The sequence below is a fragment of the Phyllostomus hastatus genome, unplaced genomic scaffold (genome assembly GCF_019186645.2).
Source record: "Phyllostomus hastatus isolate PE091 unplaced genomic scaffold, TTU_PhHast_1.1 phas_scaffold_760, whole genome shotgun sequence".
NCBI classification, from domain to species: domain Eukaryota; kingdom Metazoa; phylum Chordata; class Mammalia; order Chiroptera; family Phyllostomidae; genus Phyllostomus; species Phyllostomus hastatus.
In genome coordinates, this window is record NW_025334040.1 from 3703160 (window position 1) to 3717946 (window position 14787).

Here is a 14787-nt window from a genome sequence, read left to right on the forward strand (position 1 = left end):
CTCTTTAAGCTTCATGATTTAGGAGAAGATGACCAAGAGGAGGCTGGTTATGCTGCTTACTGTAAATACACACCATTGAGTGATGGGAAGCCATGGGGAGAGAAGTGTCCATGTGATGAGTACGTCCAAGTCTGGGGGGCTTGCTGGGGATTCAGATGTCAGTGAGGACACCCCAATAATTCTTGGTACTCGGAGTTTCACATGACATGCTCTAGATGTACTGGGAGCGTATTGGGAAATTTTGATAATCTTGAATCAGCCGGTGGTTTTCTTTGAACATTTCTTTCTTTTCTTTTTTTCCAGCCTTCTACAAGTCGAAAACGGCTCCTTGAAGGGGAACCGGAGGACGCCGGCACCACAAAACGCCTGGCTGTATGTGCTGCTGTCTCGTGAACACTGGTTGAACATGAAAGAAATGTATCTTCTGGAACTCTGCTAGAATTTTCTTTATATTTGTTTTTTGGTTGTTTGTGTTTTGGTTACAGGAAGAGCCATTTATCCATAGACATCGATACACAATTAAAACCCTAATGGCACCTGGGCTTTGTGCTTTGGCTTGAAGATCCACTCTTTAGTTGTTATGCTTTTTTGTGTATTTGAAATCATGTGCTTTTTGTCTGTCACTCTACTTTGCACACAAATTTCTCAGGATATGTCCCTGGTTTCACGTTGGGCCAGATGCATATAAATTCTAAAGGCTCTCTAGAAACTTTCAGGGAAAGGGGCACAGTGAAATTGGAGTAGAGTTAATAGAGACTGGCTGGTTGCCACAATCCTCCTGAGATAGTAGGTACGTGGGTCCATGGATCTGTTTTAAATTCTCATCCTTGCCCTCGTAAAGATACAGGTCCACAGTTATGCTCAGGGAAATATACTAGATATTGTGTGGTTCCACTTATGAGGCACCTAGAGTAGTCAAACTCACAGACACAGAAAGTAGAAGGGTGGTTGCCAGGAGCTGGGGGTGGGGGAAGTTTTGGTTCAACAGATACAAAGTGTCTGTTTTGCAAGATGAAAAGTTTTGGAGGTGGATGATAGTGATCATTGTGCAACAGTGTGAATGTGCTTAATCTGAACTGTGTACTTAAAAAAATTAAGATGTTAAATTTTGTGATGTATATTTTTCCCACAATAAAATTCTTTTTAAAAACATACAAGACCACAGTCTTGGCATCTGAAACCTTGGCACCAGATAAGTTGTAAAACTCAGTATTTTCATGATTTCAGGAAGGGGACCTGCATGGCACATCTACTGTATTATGTGTAATAACCAGTAGAGTCCTGTAACCAAACATTTCTATTTCTGTAGCAGATTTCTCAGTAAAAGGGATAGAGAAGACTTCAAGGCCTATCAGTTCAGTCTTCTCCGTCAGATGAGTTAAGGGTGACTCATTTTCAGAGATGTTTCGGTTTTAGAAATGCAGATAAAGCATGTGGGCGTGTCCTGCTGGCCCAGCAATGATCAAGGAGGGCCCGTGTAAAGCCCCTCCTCCCTCCGTTGGTCTTGTCTAGTCTTCTAAGTGATTCTGTGGGCCAGGTCCTCTGACCACCCTCATGTTACAGGTGAGGAACCCAGGCTGAAGAAACAGGATGACTTGTCTAGTGTCACACAGTTGTTAGTGGCAGAGTTGAGATCCAACCCAGGTCTTTCGGACCCTAATATTCCTCATTTCCTTAGTCCTATATTTAATTAGACTCAGAGATGTTGACTCTGACAAAACTCAGAAGAGACTGATGTCTAAATCTTGAATGTTAGTGTGTTAAATTATAGGTGGGTACAGCTCTTTCATCTGAAAGTTGGGACACCTTAGTTGCAAGGAACAAGAGGCCCATTCAAGTTACTTCATGGAAAAGGGCATTTGTTTTCCAGGTTGCAGGTGGCTAGACCTGGGAGAGACCAGGACACCAGATAGAATTCTAATGGCTGCCTCCTCTTGTCTCTGACCCACTCATTTCGTTTCTTGTAACTTCAGCTGGTTGGTGCCACATTGTAGCTTGCTGGCCATGCCATAAAATGAATGCCTCAGTTCAGATGCCACCAATGAGCCAGCCAGGGCAGCGTCCGGGGCACACAGCGGTTGCCCCAGGCAGTGGGTAGTGGTTGGCATTTTCCATGAGAAGGGTGTGCAAGTATTCTGAGGCTTGGCTGGCCTGGGGATGAGATGGGGATTTAGGTGGTTTTCATATTTAAAGGAATGGGGTCGAGATTGCCAAGCTAGATGGGGTTTAACTCATTTGAATAATGTTAGGACTATGGTTTCTTGGGGCATTTTTCCCTCTGGGGCAGTCAGCCAACTCTTTTCTATTTCTAGAGCGCTTTTTATTAGCTTCCTCTGATTATATAGACCACAGTAGGCTGAATAATGGCTCCCCAAGATGTTCTCATCGTAATCCCCAGAATTTATGAATATGTTCCTTTACATGGCAAAAGGGACTTTGCAGGTTGGGGTCTTGAGATGGGAAGATTGTCCTGTCTTCTTGGGGTGGGCCCAATGTCATGACAATGTTTTTAAGAGGGACACAGGAGGAGTCAGAAGAGATGGAGTGAAGCGTTTTGAAAACGGAGAAAGAGGCCACAAGCCAAGGAATACAGGCTTCCACTAGAAGCTGAAAAAAGGCAAGGAAGTGGATTGTCCCCTAAGAGCCTCTGGAAGGAACCAGTCCCTACACCTTAACTAGCCATGTGAAACTGTAAGAGAACAAACCTGTGCTGTTTGAAGCCACCCAATTTGTGGTAATTTGTTACAGCAGCCATAAGAAGCCAATACACTCACCTGTGGGGAGGTATCAGCTGCTGACCTAGGGCCACGTAACATCTGCTTTATAACCTCTTATTTCTTGGGGGGGTCCTCCATCCCATGAAATGGGGGAGGGGGAGATGATAAAGCTAAGAGTCCATCCCTCACTAGGAAGCTGAAGGGGTGCCTAGGGCAGGGGTGTCAAGCTCATTTTCATAGGGGGCCACATTAGCCTTGTGGTTGCCTTCAAAGGGCCAAATGTAACTTTAGGACTACAAATGTAACTACTCCTTAACAGTTAAGGGAGAGCTCGGTGCTGCTGCCAGGTAGAAACAAGGTGCCGGGCTGAATAAAACCAGATGGAGGGTTGGATTTGGCCCAAGGGTCTTGCGTTTCCCACCTGTGGCCTAGGAGCTTTCCCTGGTAGAGATCGTCCCACTGGCCATCCAGCTGAAGATGATCACAGGACTTTGCAACTTGCTCAAATGAAAGTGGAGCAAATGGATGACAACATCAGTGGTAAGAACAATATTGTGCTAATCTGAACTCTGCATTTTCTGACTTGGGCTTCGGGCAAGTGACTTCGAAACGGGTGCAGTAAGAGTACCAACCTAATATGGTGTTTATGAGGATTCAGTGGTCTATTTAAAGTGCCTGGCATGCACATGGTAAGGGATCCATCAGTGCTGGCTTCCATCATTAAAGGTGGGAGGGCCACATAAGTAGCGGGGGCAGGGTGGGGGGGCAGCTATTGAAAGTTCTTGAGCAAAGAAGTATCATCTGTTCAGCTTTCTGGAGGGCAGACAAAATGGGTAGACAGTTGAGATGCCTTTGACAAAGCAGATTTGAGCAATGCCAGATCTGGGGTGTGTGGTGGGGGCAGAGGTGGAGGGGCATTTCTAAGCAACTGAGGTAACTGCCACTTTCTTCTGAAGAACAAGCATGTTGCTCTGTGGTGGACCTGCGGTGTGCCTAGGTGATGATGCAGTGGGCAGTCTTAATTGTGCCAGTCCTCCACCTTGTGCTTCTTATTCTAACTGCATCCCCATTTTTCTGGGGAAGACATCCCTCATCCCACTTGCCCCCACTCCATGTCCTTCAGGAGAACTTGACTGCACCCATTTCCTAGAGGCGCTCCATATAGCCAGGTCTGGCCAATCTTGTGATTGGCAAGGGCATGTGACCCAAATGGGTGCAATGAAAGTTAACCCTGAGATTTTGGAGGGAACTATTGGGAATCAGCTCCTGCTTTCCTGGTCAGATATGAGGTAGGACACTGGGAAGAGAATGAAGTCATCACAGAGGGAAGCAGAGATGAGACTGGAGAGAGACTGAGGTTATTGTTTAAGTGCCTAGCTTGAGCTATGCCTGCAGTGAGGTACCACCCAGGACTTTTCAGTATGTTCCCTGTTTTATTTTACTTCAGGCTGAGTTTTTTTTTTGTTGTTGTTGGTTTGTTTTTGTTTTTATTTGTCACTTGTACCTGGAAAAGATCAGACTAATAAATTAAACCATTTACAAACTCCAAGAGAAGCTTGCCGACTCCTTTTTCGCCCCTAAGAAAGTAATGTTTTACTAGGGAAAACATTCCCTACTTCTGTTTTTCTGCCAACTTTAGGGTTTTCAGAGAGGTTTGGGGCAGAGAATGGAAAGCAAAGATGTGGGAAGCAACAGTCCTTCCAGCTTCAAGGTTGAGTGAACCCCTCCCAGCTAATTACACCACAGGGTTTGGGAGCAGAGCCCCTTTCATTAGACTTTTAGGAGTCTTGGAAGGATAGGGCCAGAATCTTATCAGTGAAGCTTGAAGAACTTGGTGTGTGCCAGACATTGTGCTCCGGGACACACATGCGTCGTCTCCTGAAAGCTCATCTCTGTGAGTTATTTCTGCCACTCTGCCTTTGCAAACTTAGAAATCGAGGTTCTCTGGCTCAGCCAAGTGATCTACTCAAATTTTCCCAGTTTGAAAAATGGAGGCGAGACTGAATTAAGCAAAACTGTTTTTTAAGAGGTCTTGACACTCGATTACCACTTGGTATGTTTTAGGCGCATTGTTGACATTTTATCTGGATTATTTCCTTGTGTCCTCCCAACACACCTTAGTTGTCAGACCTTTCTATTGAGGAGAAACAGACCCCCGGACACCTGACGTTAATCTCGCAAAAGTTAGTAGAGATGTGGGATTCTAAGGGTCTTAATAGAGTCTGACTCTCCCAGAGACACCGGCATTCACTTCGCCAATTACGCTAGCGCACGTGCTCGCACACCTCCACGACCTCTCATCAGCTTAGACACGTCTTCGACTGGCACTTCTTGGGGGTAATTCCCTCATGGCCCAGTCCTTCGCTCTCTGCATACTGGGTGAAGCAGAAGGAACAGTGCCAGGAAAAGGCCGAGGAACATGGCCTGGGGTCGTCCGCAGTGCGGCAGGGGGCAGCGCCGAACGCAGAACGGCTAGCGCTCCAGCAGGGCTGAACGGGAGCAGAGGGGGTGGGTGCCACGCCGGGAACAGCGGCCGGCTTGGAGGGCGCGAGGCGGGGCACGCGGGGAGGGGGCGCGGCGAGTGCGCGCTTGCGCGGTGGGTGGGGGTGTGTGCCGCGGGGGCGCGCGAGGAGCGGGCGCGGCGGGCGCGCGCGTGCTTGGTCGCGGGGGAGGTGGTGTGAGTTGCCGCGGCGGCGCGCGGCACGGCGGGAACATGGCGCGCGGAGCCGGCGCGCGCGCCTAGCTGGCGGGACCGTTAGCTCGAAGCGGACACGGCCCGGGGCCCGCGGGGATGGAGCAGTTGCCGCCGCCGGCGCTCGAGCCAACCCCGGGGCCGACCCCGGCACGGAGTCGTAGGCGGCGGGAGCCCGAGTCGCCGCCTGCGCCGGTGAGTGCGTGAGGGGCGCGGGCCGGGAGACTTTCTTTGTGAAACTCCGTCGGTGCGAGCCGGGCCGGGCCTCGGCGGCGGACTAGCCCGGCGAGGCGGAACCCGCCCCGCCGTACGGGTTCGAACCCCGCCTTGCATCGCTGGCCGGCGGGACCCGGTCTGTCGCCTGCCCCAGCTTTTGCGGGATTTTCTGTGTGCGCGCCGGGGTTGCGGGGAGGGGGGGGGCGGTTAGCGGTATACAGTCGGCGCCTATTGCGCGCGCTTACCTCCGTGCTTGCGGGGCGGCGGGCCCCAAACCCGCGGCCCACGGGAGAGGTAGGCAGCAGCCGCTGGGAGACAGGTGTCGGCGCAGTCGCGGGAGGCTCAGGTGCAGACATCCCCAGGTGGAATCTCAGTGAGTGAGCTGTCCGTCCCGGGAAGGAAGCAAATCTGTCGGTGGCTTAGTACAGAATGATTCGGGAGTGTTTGTAAACATCCGCCCCAGCTTCGTGGTGTGTTTGGCGTATTGGTCAGGGCGAAGGATGCTGAGTGAAGTGGACTTGGGAGGTGTGGCATCTTGCTGGAAGGGATGGGACGGCCCTGAGCGTGAGGTTCTCAAAACGGCGGGGGTGTGGGCGCCCTTGATGGGAATGCAGGCGTCACCACTCGCCCCAGGCCCACGGACTCTCCAAGGCATGCGAACAGACTTTGAATTTTTAACAAGCTCCCAAGTTATGACGATCAGGCCCGCTTGATAAGCACTACCTTCCTGGGAGCTGGGGCCTGTTCTGTTTATAGCTCACCACGGCATTCTGGTACCAGGTGCAGTGCTCGGCACTGGGTGGGTGGTTGGTAAGTGTGTGTGGGAAGACTAAGGGAGTTTCCAAAATAGTTCCTGAGATATTTTCAGGAGCTTTTTGAGATTAATGAGCGTCAGATTACTGTATAATGTGATTTTTATCAGGTTCCAACATAACTTTTGTGACTCTTTGCAATGCCTTGTTTTGAGTATGTTGTAGGCAAAGCAGAGGATACATTGTTTAGTATAAACCATAAACTATGTATACCCTAGCTAGGTTAAAACTTATTATGGAACAAAACTCTGAATAAAAAATTTGCATGCTCCACCCTCTGCCCCCCTCCCAAAATTTCATGTTTCTTTCTCTCCATCATATGGGAACACTAGGGATGTAGGGTTTTGTTAATTTCAGGCAGGTGAATGTTTACATTTTCATCAAAGCAAATCTGAATTATTATTTATTTGGAAAAGTTGGAGATTAGCTTAAACCTCTGAGTATTTGTCCTTTGTATACTATTTTGAAACTGAGATTTATATTTAGTTCAGAGTCAATGCTTAAGTATAATTATTTGATTGAAAATTATTTGATGTATCAGGTTTTTTTATGTTTTTTGAATTTCAGTAGTTGATTTCATTTCATTAGCTTTTTTTTTGTTCACTGACAAAATATGAATATGTAGGAAGACAAGACTTTAGGAGCTGAGATTGCATCTAAATAAGTATTGAAAAATTAGATGCTTTGATGCTTTGTTGTCTTAGTATGACATTTTTGTACAATAGTTTGTGTGGATGTTATTATTATTATTATTCCTCACCCAAGGACATGATTACTGATTTTAGAAAGGGGAAGGGAGGGAGAAAGAGAGGGAGAGAAACACAATGAGAGAGAGGAACATTGATTGGATGTTTCTCCTACGTGGTCTGACTAGAGATCAAACCTAAGCATGTGTCCTGACTGGGAATTGAACCCTCAACCTTTTGGTTTATGGGAAGATGCTCCAACCAACTGAGCCACACCAGCCAGGGCTATTTTAAATTTTTAAAATTGAGGTATAATTGACATATAACTTATTAGTTTCAGGTTTTCATCAGAATAATTTGATATTTGTATATATTACAAAAATATCACTACAGTTAGTCTAGTAAACATCTGTCACCACGGATAGTCACAAATTTTTTTTCCCTGTCATGAGAACTTTTATGATATACTCTCTTAACAACTCCTTCATATACAATATACTATTATTAACTACAGTCATTATGCTGTACATCATGTGTCCATGACTGACTTTTTATAAAAAACAACTTTGTTGAGATAATTCACCTACCATAAAATTAAAGTCTTTAGTGTACAATTCCCAGTTTATAGTATATTCACTATATGTCCAACATCACCGTTATCTACTTTTAGAGCATTTTCATCGCCCCACAAAGGAAGCCTGTACCTGTTAGCATTCCTTATTGGCCTTTCAGCCCCTGGCAATAACTAACCTACTCTCGGTCTCTATGAATTTAACTATTCCAGACATTAACCATAATTTAACATGTTTTCTTCTATGACTAGTTTCTTTCATTTAGCACATTTTTTTTTGGAGGCTCATCCATGTTGTAGCATGTATGAGTAGGCTAGTCCTTTTTATTGCTAAATGATCTTTCATTGGAGGGATATACCACATTTTATTTATCCATTCATCTGTTGATAGATGTGAATTTTTCTACTTTAAAAATATATTATTTGTTTGTTTTTAGAGAGAGGGGAAGGGAGGGAGAAAGAGAGGGAGAGAACCATGGATGTGCAAGAGAAATGTCAGTTCACTGCCTCTTGCATGCCCCCAAACAGGGACCCCGCCTGCAACTCAGGCATGTGCCCTAGTCAGGAATCAAACAGGTGACTTTTTGGCTCTGAGGATGATGCCCAACCCACTGAGCCACACCAGTCAGGGCATACTTTTTGGTCATATTTGTCTTTCGGTATCTGTGGGAGATTGGTTCCAGAGGCTCCCACAGGTACTAAGATCCTAGGATGCTCAATTCCCTTATATAAAATGGTATAATATTTTCATATTACCTATGTACATCCTCCTGTATATAGTAAATCATCTCTAGATTACTTATAATACCTAACACAATGTAAATGCTATATTAATAATTGTTATACTGTACTGTTCAGGAGATAAAAAAAAGAACAAGGAAAAAAGTCTCTGTTCAGAGGCAACCATCCTAGGCTTAACTGCATGGTACATGTTAGCAACAACATAACTTTTCTTTGATTATTTTCTTTTTAAAATAGTAGTTATTTATATATATTGATTTAAGAGAGAGAAAAAGGGAAAGAGAGAGAAAAGAGAGGGAGGGAAAGAGAGAGAAATGTTGATTTGTTGTTTCATTTATTTACGCATTCATTTGTTTGCTTCCTGTGGGTTCACCAGAAATCAAACCCACAACTTTGGCGTACTGGGATAATGTTCTAACCAACTGACCTACCTGGACAGGTCTTATGTGACTATTTGCAATCCATTGATGTGAAACCTGTGGATATGGAGGGCCATCTCTATTATGAGTAATGTTGCTATGAACATTTATGTACAGCTTTTAGTGTGGACATGTGTTTTAATTTTTTTTGGGCCTATCCCAGTAGCTGGGTCACATGGTAACTCTTATTTTAACCTTTTTAGGAACTGACAAACTATTTTCTAAGGCACTGGGCTGCATCATTTTACATTCCCACTAGCAATGTGTGAGGGTTCCAGTTTCTTTACATCCTTGCCAATACTTGTTATTGTCTATCTTTTTAACTTTAGACACTCTAGTAGGTGTAAAATGGCATCTCATTGCAGTTTTCATTTGCATTTCCCTGTTGACTAATAATGTTAGGCATAATTTTTTGTGCTTATTGGCCATTGATGTATTCTTTTCAGGGAAATGTCTATTCAAATCTTTGTTCATTTTTTGTCAGGGGGATCCATTTTTAAAATTGAGTTATTTGTTTTTTTATTAAGTTGTAGGAATTCTTTAAATGTTCTGGATACTAACTCCTAATAGATATATGATTTGCAAATATTTTCTCCCACTTTGTAGGTTGTCATTTTGCTTTTTTGATAATGTTCTTTGTTGCAAAACATTTTTGTGATGAAGTCATTTATTTGCTTTTTCTTTCGTTATTTATGCATGTGGTGTCATATTTTAGAATCCATTGTCAACCCCAAAGTCATGAAGGTTTACCCCTATGCTTTCTTCTAAGAATTTTTTTTTTTAAGATTTTATTTATTTTGTTTTTAGAAAGGGGAACAGGCCGGGAGAGAAACACTAAAACATCAATGTGTGGTTGCCTCTCACACGCCCCCTAATGGAGACCTGGCCTGCAACTCACACTTTGGTTTGCAGACCAATGCTCAATCCACTGAACCACACCAGCCAAGGCTCTTCTAAGAGTTTTAAATCCTTAGCCCTTATGCTTCTGTTGTCGATCCATTTTAAGTTAATTTTTGTGTATCGTGTAAAGTAGTGGTCCAGATTAATTCTTTTGCATATGTTGATCCAGTTGTCCCAGCACTGTATATTGAAAAAATTGTTATCTCACTGAATGGCCTTTGTACCCTTATTGAAAATCAACTGACCACATGTTAGGTTTATTTCTGAACTCTCTATTCTATTCTATTGTCTATGCTCATGCCAGCACTACAATGTTTGATTACAGTAGCTTTTTAATAGGTTCCAAAATTAACTGTAAGTTCTGTAGCGTTGTTGTTCTTTTTCAAGACTGTTTTGGCTTTTCTGGGTCCCTGGGTTTTAGGATCAGTTTATCAATTCCTGCCAAAAAATAGCTGGGATTTTTATAGGGAGTGTGTTTATTCTGTTCTCTCAATGATGTTTTGTAGTTTTGAGGTCCAAATCCTGCACTTCTTTCAAAAATTTATTCCTAAGTATTTTATTCCTAAGGAATTGTTGGATGCTGTTGTACATGGTTTTTAAAAAAATTTATTTTGTATTCATTTTTCATCATTAGTTCATTGCTATAACATAGAGGAAATACAGTTGAGTTTGGGACATATCTTTTAACTTCATCATTTAGTGGTAGAGTGATCCAATTTTCCATTTCAAATCCTCACCCCCACACCAAAATAATGAGGAAGAATTGTCTTTGAAAGCTTAAGTATGGATACAAATCTAGATTCACATTTCTAAGTTTTGGCTCTGTTACTTACTAGTTGTATGAGTTTTGACAAATTTTAACTGCTATGTCTCAGTGTTCTGATATATGTAATGGGACAGTAATAGCTATCCCAAAGAAATGTTAACTAAAAAAGAATGTAAGTAGGTATTTAGAACAATGCCTTGCATGTGGTAGGGATTTGGTATTTGTTGTTTATTTTCTTGTGTTAATTAACTCCATTTAAAGGCATGCCAAAAAAACAAAAAAGCAAACAAAACACCAAACCAAAACAAAAATAACCAACCCCCCAAACAAACCCAAAACCACAGACCCACATACACATTAAAAAAAAAACCCCAAAACAAAACCACAGACAAAAACCTCAAACCTCTTCCTGTACCTATCACTTTCCTGTGACCCGAGAAAACTCTGTGAGTGCTTGAGGAACAGTGAAAGACAGAGTCTCTGACACCACACTGTTGCATGTGAAAGCTTCCTCAACCTAGGTTGCACGTAGTGTGTTTGATGTGTATTTGTAATTATTATTAAAAGTAGTAAATATAGCTCAAAGCTGTTTTATCCCATAGTTTTTATTTAATATGCTGTTCATTCACTACCTATTTTTCTAAAAACAAAAGTGCTTTAAATAAAATTAAATTAATTCTTGTTTCTTTTGGATGATCACTATTTAAAAAAACTGTAACAGACAAAGGTTGATGTTTGAACTTAAATTTAATAGTGTTTTTGGTATCTCTTCAGTAGGTAGAGTAGATTGCTGTTGTGTATGGGAAGAAATCAGAGAGATGATATAACCCAAATATAATGCTTGGAATGTATCCTTTTCATTGAATGTATATTCACTATGAACCAAAGAAAATAATTATTTACACTGGAAACACTATTTTTAAAAAATATTTATTTACTTTTAGAGAGAGAGCATGGGAGGGAGAAAGAGAGGGAGAGAAACATCAGTGTGTGAGAGATACATTGACCTGTTGCCTCTCACTTGCCCCCAAACTGAGGACCTGATGTACCACCCAGGCATGTGCCCTGGCTGGGAATCAAACTGGCAACCTCTCGGTTCACAGGCTGGCCTCAATCCACTGAGCCACACCAGGCAGGGCTGGAAATACTATTTTTTAAAAAATTATGTTTTATTAATTATGCTATTACAGTTGTCCCATTTTTTTCCCCATGCTCCTCTCCACCCAGCATCCCCACTCCCTCAGGCAATCCACGCATCGTCATTCATGTCCATGGCTCCTGTGTATAAATTTTTTGGCTACTCCATTTCCTATACTGTACTTTACATCCTCATGGCTATTCTGTAACTACCTATCTGTACTTCTTAATCCCCTCACCTCCTCACCTTTTCTCTGATAGCCCCCCTATCATCTGGCAACCATCAAAATGCTTTCTGTATCCATGATTCTGCCTCTGTTCTTGTTTGTTTTTTAGATTCAATTGTTGTTGTGTATTTATTGCCATTTTATTGTTCATAGTTCTGATCTTCTTTTTCTTAAATAAGTCCTTTTAACATTTCATATAATAATGGTTTGGTGGTGATGAACTATACTTTTTTCTTGTCTGGGAAGTTCATTATCTGCTCTTTGATTCTAAATGATATCTTTGCTGTGTAGAGCAATCTTGGTTGTTAGGTCCCTACTTTTCATGACTTTGAATATTTCTTGCCAATCCCTTCTAGCCTGCAACATTTCTTGTGTGAAATCTGCTGACAGTCTTTGGGAACTCCCTTGTAAGTAACTAACTTCTTTTCTCTTGCTGCTTTTAAGGGATTTTTTGTTTAACATTTGGCATTTTAAGAAAGGTTTTATTTATTTTTAGAGAGAGGGGAATGGCAGGTGAAAGAGGGGGGAAAATAATCAATGTGTGAAACATTAATCAGTAGCTTCTCACACGCCCCCAACTGGAGACCTGGCCCACAACCCAGGCATGTGCCCTGACCGAGAATCAATCCAGCAATCTTTTGGTTCTCAGGCTGATGCCCAATCCACTGAGCCATTCCAGCCAGGGCACCTTTGGCATTTTAATTATGATGTGTCTTGGAGAGGGCTTCTTTGCACCCATCTTGTTTGGGATTCTATGTGCTTCCTGGACTTCCATGTCTAGTTTCTTCACCAAATTATGGAAGTTTTCTTTCATTTTTTTTCAAATAGGTTTCCAGTTTCTTGCTGTTTCTCTTCTGTTTGTGAGGAGAAAACTGTCTCATTCTTTCGATTCTTTTTCTTATTCTGATTGGTTGTTTCTTCCTTATGTTCCAAATCATTGATTTGATCCTTGGCTTTATTCACTCTACTGTGGTTTCCCTGTAAATTGTTCTTTATTTCAATTAGTGTACCCTTGGGTTCTGACTGGATCTTTTTTTATGCTGTTGAGGTCCTCACTAAGTTCCTTGACATCCTTATAACCAGTGTTTTGAACTCTGCATCTGATGGGTTGCTTATCTCCCTTTTGTTTAGTTCTTTTTCTGGAGTTTTGATCTGTTCTTTCTTTTTAAAATTTTTTTAAATTTAATTTTTAGAGAGGGAAGGGAGGGAGAAAGAGAGAGAGAGAAACATCAATGTGCGGTTGCTGGGGGTCATGGCCTGCAACCCAGGCATGTACCCTGACTGGGAATTGAACCTGTGACACTTTGGTTCGCAGCCCGCCCTCAATCCACTGAGCTACGCCAGCCAGGGCTTTTTTTTTTAAGTACTTTTTGTATATATTTTTAGACTTTATATATATATTTATTATTTATGTTTAGAGAGGGAGAAGGGAGGGAGAAAAAAAGGAGAGAAACATCAATGTGTGGTTGTCTCTTGAGCACTCCCTATACTGGAGACCTGGCCCACAACCCGGGCATGTGCCCTGACTAGTAATCAAATTGTTGACCCTTTGGTTTGCAGGCAGGCACTCAATCCACTGAGCCACACCAGCCAGGGCTGATCTGTTCTTTCATTTGGGCCATGTTTGTCTCCTCATTTTGACAGCCTCCCTGTTTGTTTGTATGTGTTAGGGAGAGCTACTATGACTTCCTGTCATGGTAGCATGACCTAATGTAGTAGGTGTCCTATAGATTCCAGTGGCACAGCCTCGCCTATCACCCAAGCTGGGTACTCGAGGTGTGCCCTTTGTGTGGGTTGAGCACACGCTTCTCTTGTAGTTGAGCTTTGGTTGTTGTTGGCAGGTCAATGGGAATCATTTACCCAGGCCAGTCAGCTGTGAGGACTGGCTGTGTCCACTGTAGACCAATCTCTGCCCTCCATGGAGGATCCATGCAGGAGTAGGGTGGTGGTGCTCTGACATAGTTTGTAGCTGTCCACTGGGTGTGCATTACCTGGGTTTTCCTGGGTGATGCAGTCCAAGGTCAGTGCCCACTTCTATTTTGCCCAGTGTCACCCTGCCTAAGCTATAAAGCAATCTGAGATGGCTGCTACTTGTGCTGGGCTTAGAGATTCCCAGGCATAGTCAAGCTATGAATCTAGGCTGTCTGCTGCTAGTGCCATGTCTGGGGCCATTTAGCAAGAGGTATGGGAGCTGGGGAGTCTCTGAGGCTGGCTGTTGCTTGTTTGAAAGTATTTTGTAAGTTGTGAAGCTTGATCCAAGACCAGCCATTCACATGGACAAGCCACTGTTAACAGCTGTAAGTTGCATGGGATAGAGCCTAAGGGGATCTCCAGGGTGGGGCAAACAGTGTTAGCCAGGTTGATGGTGTCTCAGATATGGCACCAGCCTGCTGGCTATGTGGTTCTGAGAGAGGAGGGTTTAGAAAATGGACAGTGACCTCTGCCTGCCTTTCTGTCTGGGAGAAAGCTGCCTCCTAGCTCTCACCTTGATGTCAGACACTTTAGTTCCTTCCTGTATGCCACTGGTGTTTTTCAAGCTGCTACCCTTGTGCTGGAGCTCAGAGGGGAATAAGTCTGAGTAAGTCTGTGTGTGGGCTCTTTAAGAGAAACTACCGTGCCAAGTAGTTTCTCTTAAACTACTTCTTCCACCGACTCAGTCCCCGCTGGTTTTTGTAGCTTAAAGTTGTGGGGACTGTTCTTCCTTGCACTGGAACCCTAGGCTGGGGGGCCTGGTGTGGAGCTGGGACTCCTCACTCCTGAGATACCCCTTCCAAATTTTTATCCACCACATGTGGATATGGGGCCAGCCCATTCCACATCTCTACCCCTCCTACCAGTCTGGATGAATGTTGTTTCTTTAATTCTGTTGTTGTCAGACTTCCATTCAACTTGATTTCTGACAG

The 14787-nt window shown here is 43.5% G+C and overlaps 2 protein-coding genes across 6 annotated transcripts in view; both read left to right on the plus strand.

Moving 5' to 3' along the window:
- CHEK2 (checkpoint kinase 2) overlaps positions 1–1124 on the plus strand; it is a 30858-nt gene extending 29734 nt beyond the window's left edge. For all 5 annotated transcript variants that reach the window (XM_045826719.1, XM_045826721.1, XM_045826720.1 and 2 more), the window contains one exon: positions 304–1124. In XM_045826719.1, the coding sequence (XP_045682675.1) occupies positions 304–393 (90 nt within the window). In that variant the 3' untranslated portion in view covers positions 394–1124. The remainder of the gene's footprint in view (positions 1–303) is intronic.
- Positions 1125–5441: 4317 nt separating this feature from the next.
- Positions 5442–14787, plus strand: part of TTC28 (tetratricopeptide repeat domain 28) — a 560959-nt gene continuing 551613 nt past the window's right edge. Inside the window, exon 1 of the mRNA XM_045826718.1 lies at positions 5442–5604. Within this exon, the coding sequence (XP_045682674.1) occupies positions 5509–5604 (96 nt within the window). The 5' untranslated portion in view covers positions 5442–5508. The remainder of the gene's footprint in view (positions 5605–14787) is intronic.